Consider the following 6,278-nt stretch of genomic DNA (forward strand, 5'->3'; position numbering starts at 1 on the left):
CGCGCCCCCCATTTTGTGACCGAGGGGCCGGCCGCCATTAGGGGTCTCCGGGGGGCGGCGCGGGGCCTTCCCGCCGCCCGAGCGGCCGTCGTGGGCGCGGGCCCCACCGCGAGGGCCGCGGCGAGAAGCGCCGGGGCGGGCAGCGCGCCCCTCGCCCGGGTTTCGGTTCCGGGCTGGCGCCGCGCCGTCTTTGTTTTGCTTTGTTTTTGTTCCCGTGACGAGGCAGGGGCTGCTCGGGGTGGCTTTGGGGCTGTTAATTTGTGCTGCGTGGGCATCCCTAAGGAAACGGGTGTGAAGGGGAACCGTAAAGCTGATACCAGGGAAACCAGGCCCGTGTTCAGAGAGCTCCGCAGGCAGCTGTTTTCTTTTCCCCAGACACATTTAATCGGGAGTACGGTAGTGATCTGCAGAGCAGCAGGGAGCAAGGCTGCTGTGTCCTGCGCTCCGGGGATTTTCTCTCACCCTGGTGCCGTTTGCTCCCGGTGTTTATCCGTCTGCGGAGGTGATCCCGGCCCCCCGGGCTGGCSCCGCAGGGATGCTGCCCCTCTCCCCGTTTGTGGGCAGTGGCGAGTGCTGTACCAAATCAGACCCACTGCACTGCTTCAGTGACTATCCAGGCATGTGCTTCCTGGTAATTCAGATGTCAAGCAGTGCAAGTGGAACAGTCAAAATGCAAACAAGCATCTGGGGATCATATTATATGCGAGGGATCCATCCCTGTCACAGAAAATACCCGGTGTTCAGTTAGTGTAGGGTGTTTCCATATCAGTTGCTGTTCAGTTGTCCCCTTTTGCACCTAGAATCAGTGAGGAGCTCGCAGGGGCCAGTTGGGATCAGAAGCCACTCGGAGTTTTCCTCTTTGCAGGCTCTGCCCTTGCAGCTTGGCAGTCAGCTAGCCCTGAAGGGAGCCATATAAATGAGCAGTGTTTTTGTTTTGTGCTGCATGGGGAGGTAACCAGTGCTCGCCCCTCCAAAGACAAGGCAGCTGTCAAGAGAAAAGTTTTTCGGAGAAAATGTTTCCGTTCTCCCTCACATTTATTTTGGCCGGAAAATGAGGATTCTTTGTACTTAYATAGATATATCAAATGATAGCTTGGAATGACCCTCCCAGTGAAGGTGAGGGCTTGGAAATCCAATTTTTCGTACATGAGAGTTTGTTGGCTACAGCTGTGCTCTGTGAAAAATGTTGGGGKTTTTTTTGTTTGTTTGTTTTTAAAAATGGCCCTACGCTGCTTGAGCCTTAACCCTTCGTTTATGGTGATGTTGAGTGACACTTGACGTTGAAGGTGCTGTGCTGCTTTTGTCGTCGTTTTGTTGGAGTGGGGTTTTTTTTCTTACAATTATGTCTTCTGCAATTTGTTCCCGAAGGGCTCCCTCACCCACCAAGCGCAAGGATAGGTCTGAAGACAAATCCAAGGACCGATCCAAAGATAAATCGGGCACCAAGGAGTCGAGCGAGAAGGATCGTGGTCGGGACAAGACCCGCAAGCGACGCAGTGCTTCCAGTGGGAGCAGCAGTACCAGGTAGTTACCTTTTCCTTGGTGTTTCTCAGTAATTTTGTGGGCAGTAGCAAATCACAGTATTTGCAGAAGCCACCAACCTGATTCCTGGTCCATATTCACCGTGTCATGGATTTGCTCAGATTCTGCACTGAGTTGGTTACAGTGCCATTCTTTAACTTAAAGAGGGTTTATTTTTGTGAGGTATGAACATCCTTTGGCTGAACTAGTGAGCCATGAGTGTTCGCTCTTTTAATTCACAATTCCTTTCTCTGTAATTATCAGAAGTTTTTTTCTGGCTGTTTTTCGTGGTGCTCCACTCATGCTTTTTCCCATTACAGATCCCGTTCCAGCTCAACTTCCAGTTCAGGATCCAGTTCCAGCACTGGTTCCAGCAGTGGTTCTAGTTCCTCTTCTGCTTCAAGCCGGTCTGGGAGCTCTAGCACCTCTCGCAGCTCCAGCTCCAGCAGCTCCTCTGGATCCCCAAGTCCCTCTCGACGGAGACATGACAACAGGAGACGCTCCCGCTCCAAGTGAGTTTGATTTGTCTTCTGACAATCACCAGATAGGAGGTTAATTTCCGTACAGAACAAGATCGGAGCAGAAGTCTCTTGGGAGACTTGGCTTTCCCTGTGGCATAGAGACCTGAATTTTGTTAGAATGGGGTGCGCCTTATAGATACAACTGAAGCATCTGCTCCATAGGAAGGGAGATCAAAGATGTTTTTTTAAGGATGGTTGCTACTTTTTGTGTTTTGTGCAATATTTGAGCACCAGGAAGATAAATGGGTGCTAGGTGAGTGTAAAACTTTGTATGTCCTGTGTAATTTAGAGCCAAAACAACAGGAATTAGAGTTAAAATGATTTGTGTGAATGTGTGTATTATACATGTGTCTAGTGTGGAAGAAATCTAAGGAAGCATATTTTGAAAGGGGAGAAATGAAAATTAATTCCCCTACAGTTCCCATAGTATTTTTCTTTGAGTAATTGTGTGAATAAGGTGCTTAAGGCTGATAAAATCTACTGAGGTATTACAATCTACTATGTTTTGAGCGTATCCCTCAGATTGTGGACACTAAAAATGCGAAGAAATAAATACAAATCTTCTACACAGTGGATTAAAAATCTTTTTGTAATATAAATTTTAAAACTATAAAGAAATTGAAGTGTGCAGCTACTTAAATAGTTACACGCATGTGACATTTTTAGGCCTTTCTAGTTAACAGAAAAGGCAGAACTCTAATCCCTGGATCTRTAAGTTCCCTGGTTGGGGTGTGTTTCATGCTCTTGTCTGCGTTTTGCTTCTTTTGTTGTAAATCCAAAGGATGTTAGTAGTAATTTTGTGACTGTATCCAGCAACTTTGAGGAAATGTCTTTCAAATTTCCACATTTATTACCCTATTTGTGGTTAAAAACTCACAAAAACAAGATTTTCTAAAATTCCAAGAGTTTCTAAGGCAAGAGGAGAAAAAACAGATGTTAATTGTGAGATATTGCTATTTGGAAACCGCCCCTCTGTTACTTTTGGAACATGTAACTTGTGTCATCTGAAAGAAAAATGGTGTCCCCACTCCCGTCTTATAAGCAAGAAATGCTGCTTTTTTATTATGTGGTTGCGAYTGGCTTGTAGACAATGTTTTGTGTTGTCAAAATCAGATCCAAGGCACCCAAGAGAGATGAGAAGGAGCGGAAGAGGCGGAGCCCCTCGCCCAGACCTACRAAGGTGCATGTTGGAAGACTCACCAGGAACGTGACCAAGGTAAGGGCACATCCACCACGTCACCTTCCATAGCCTTGGGAGGGAGCCTGAGTGTGCCTGTTTGTGAGCTGAGAGGTTCTGTTTGTTTTAGGGGATTTTTTTTTCCTTTTATGTCCTCAAAAATCTTTTTGTTACTGGAGTGTTGATAAGATTTTGATGTTGGAAGTTCTTGTTTTGTGGTGAAATAGATGAGTGAGTGCAACTCTTGTAGAGTTACCATGAGCTGGATAAAATGCAAGTTTTGAGGCTATGCAGTACAAAATGGCCTGTCTGCTTTATCAGTATTCCAGACTTAGGCCACCTTTTCAGTGTGCTGAAGTATCTGAACAGATGGTATAAAGAAGATGGAGTCAGATTCTTCTCAGTGGTGCCCAGTGACAGGGTGAGAGACAACAAGGCATAAACCAGAACGCAGGAAGGTCTGTCTGAACACTGCTGGGATGTGAAGGTTCCTGAGCACTAGAGCAGCTTGCRCAGAGGGGTTGTGGTGTCCCCATCTCTGGAGATGTCCAGAAACCTGCCCAGACAGCTTTTGAGTTACGTGCTCTAGGTGACCCTGCTTGACRAGTGGGGTTGGACTAGAAGGTCTTCAAAGGTCCCTCCCAATATCAGCTGTTCTGTGATACAACTGAAAGGAGGTGTTAAAGACATCTGGAAGTCATGATTAATGGATTTGAAGAGACCTGGGCTGACGTGGGTTGTGTTTCCTGGAATGTAGTTTGAAGGTCCCCATGGAAAGAAAAAGGCTTAGGATGTTCAAAAATTAATGTTKTTATACAGTATTGAGAAAATGCTGCTTTAGCAATGAGCACTTGATGAAAGCTGTCTTTCAAAGTCCCAAGAGGTTTTTGATTTTCTGGATTTTTACACTGGATAGATCTTCYGATTTAGCCTGTTTGGTCACACAAGCAGTGAAACTGTTAGACTTTAAGGTGTGGAACTACATGAGGCAGCAGTAGAGAAAGCAGCAGCAATCCAGCCTCCTGTCCGTATCTAGTCAGTAAAATCCATCTGTCTCTGATGGTAGCATTGGTTTAAGGCTRATTTAGTATGGTGTATCTCCTTAAGACTTGCTCTTTCTCTGCAGGATCACATCATGGAAATTTTTTCCACATATGGAAAGATTAAAATGATCGACATGCCAGTCGACAGGCTAAATCCGCATCTCTCTAAAGGTTATGCCTATGTGGAGTTTGAGAACCCTGATGATGCCGAGAAAGCCCTGAAACACATGGATGGGGGTAGGTATTGGGTGCTGCAGGGATGCTGGAGGCTTTAAAAGGTATTTGGAACTCACTGAAAATGAGTTGGTGGGGCAAGTTCTCAGTAACTGAAATCCATTTAATGAGAGGGCTACTAAAACTGAGTTTTCTGAAACAGGACTGTAGGCTGATTCGTACTGCGTTTGCTTGTGACAAAGTRGTGAGTCGCGCAGCAGATGTGAATACTAGTGATGGAAAGTGTCGTCTCTCTGTGTGTCTGTGATTCTCTGCACAGGTCAGATTGATGGTCAGGAGATCACTGCCACCGCTGTTCTGGCGCCGCGGCCTAGACCCCCTCCCAGGCGCTTTAGCCCACCCAGGAGGATGCTGCCCCCGCCACCCATGTGGCGTAGGTCGCCTCCTCGCATGAGGAGAAGGTGAGACCTGTGACAACTCGCGTTTCCTTCTCAGTGTAACAGCATGTCATCACTGAAAAGACTCAGTCCGGGGACCGTTTCGCCCTGTTGGACTTCGCTTCCCAAACAACAGTAACACCTCTCAGGTGTCGGATGAACCTGCATTGGGCTTCTTATCTCCTTAGTGCAGGTGACCTGCTCTGACAAARTGACCTTGGGCTCATTCCTTTGCTTGAGTTAAAACAGAAGATTCTTGTCTGTTCTTTGGACTTGAAAGATTCTTTCCACTTCTTGAGTAGAGAGCGTTGCCAGAATGAATACTCCTGCTATGGTAGTCGATGCTTGGATTGTGTTTCCTCCTCCATGTATTTCAGTGAAGCTTATTTATAGTACTTTTCTTCCAAAACGATATTGCAGGAGGTGACAGACTTCTGGAACTCCTAAGAGGATCTTTTTCCTTCCTTCTCTGCCAGGTCCCGATCTCCTCGGCGCAGATCCCCTGTTCGCCGGCGATCGAGATCCAGATCTCCTGGACGAAGGCGCCACCGCAGCCGCTCCAGCTCAAACTCTTCACGATAAAGCAAAAAGACTGGACAGCTTTTTATTTTTTAACTTAAATCCCACAAAACTATTGTACCTTTTTTTACAATGGGTCTGGGTGAGGAGGAGTGAGAGGTAGATTCCTGGCAGTGAAGGCAACCTAAGAGAAGAGAGCACAGTTTCTAGTCRGTAAATAGATAACCTTTGCTGTGGGGCTTCCAGTTTCCTGGCATTTAATTGAAATTATTTAGAGATGGCTTAGATTTAAAGGCTGCAAATGTAACATCTCTTCCAGCTAAATGGAAGGAAAGTTGTCATTGCTTTTCGTTCAGCAGGCTGCTCCATGATGATTTCTAGATGCTTAGCGTGCTGTGCAGTCACACGTGTGACTGTCAAGGCATTTGGGCATCCCTGCAGTGTGGGACAGAGCAGCATTAGCTCAGTCTCTAGGTGCCAGCACGGGATCCTGAGAACAGCTGGAGATGAGATTGAAAAACCCATTTTAAACTAAAGTAGCCACTGTTTTGTTCCAGTTCATATCAGCTTAGTGGCTGCCTAGCGTTGCAGCCGAAGCCCCATAAGGGACCCGCAAACCCACCGACGGGCAGGAGCCTCCGCTCCTGCCCACCAGCCTTGGAAAGGAAGCGGGGAGCGCCCGCGGGTGCTGCTTCCCGCCGCCCTTCCTGCGGGCTCCTGCCCTAGGGCTCCAACCCCTCCAGCCCCGCTGTGAATCGGTGCAAGTGCTTCTGCTTTCACCCGTCTGCTCTGCGCTTCCCCCGGCAGCGGCAAGGCCGCGAGGGCGGCTGCAGGCCCCCTCGCTGCCTCCTGTACAGACAGCGTGATACGCTTGGTTTGGGTTCTT

General features: G+C 47.6%; 2 protein-coding genes across 2 annotated transcripts in view; both read left to right on the forward strand.

The window, feature by feature from the left end:
- The first annotated feature begins 1,342 nt into the window (after positions 1-1,342).
- Positions 1,343-6,101, forward strand: RNPS1 (RNA binding protein with serine rich domain 1). Its single transcript, XM_026042969.1, has 6 exons — positions 1,343-1,524; positions 1,842-2,033; positions 3,156-3,258; positions 4,346-4,499; positions 4,756-4,897; positions 5,350-6,101. The coding sequence occupies exons 1-6, from the start codon at positions 1,343-1,345 to the stop codon at positions 5,453-5,455; spliced, it is 879 nt and encodes a 292-aa protein (XP_025898754.1). The 3' UTR covers positions 5,456-6,101.
- TELO2 (telomere maintenance 2) overlaps positions 5,525-6,278 on the forward strand; it is an 18,770-nt gene continuing 18,016 nt past the window's right edge. Inside the window, exons 1-2 of the mRNA XM_026042970.1 lie at positions 5,525-5,544; positions 6,200-6,266. Of these exons, the coding sequence (XP_025898755.1) occupies positions 5,525-5,544; positions 6,200-6,266 (87 nt within the window). The remainder of the gene's footprint in view (positions 5,545-6,199; positions 6,267-6,278) is intronic.

The sequence above is a fragment of the Nothoprocta perdicaria genome, unplaced genomic scaffold (assembly GCF_003342845.1).
Source record: "Nothoprocta perdicaria isolate Ctin4 unplaced genomic scaffold, notPer1 scaffold_319, whole genome shotgun sequence".
NCBI lineage: Eukaryota > Metazoa > Chordata > Aves > Tinamiformes > Tinamidae > Nothoprocta > Nothoprocta perdicaria.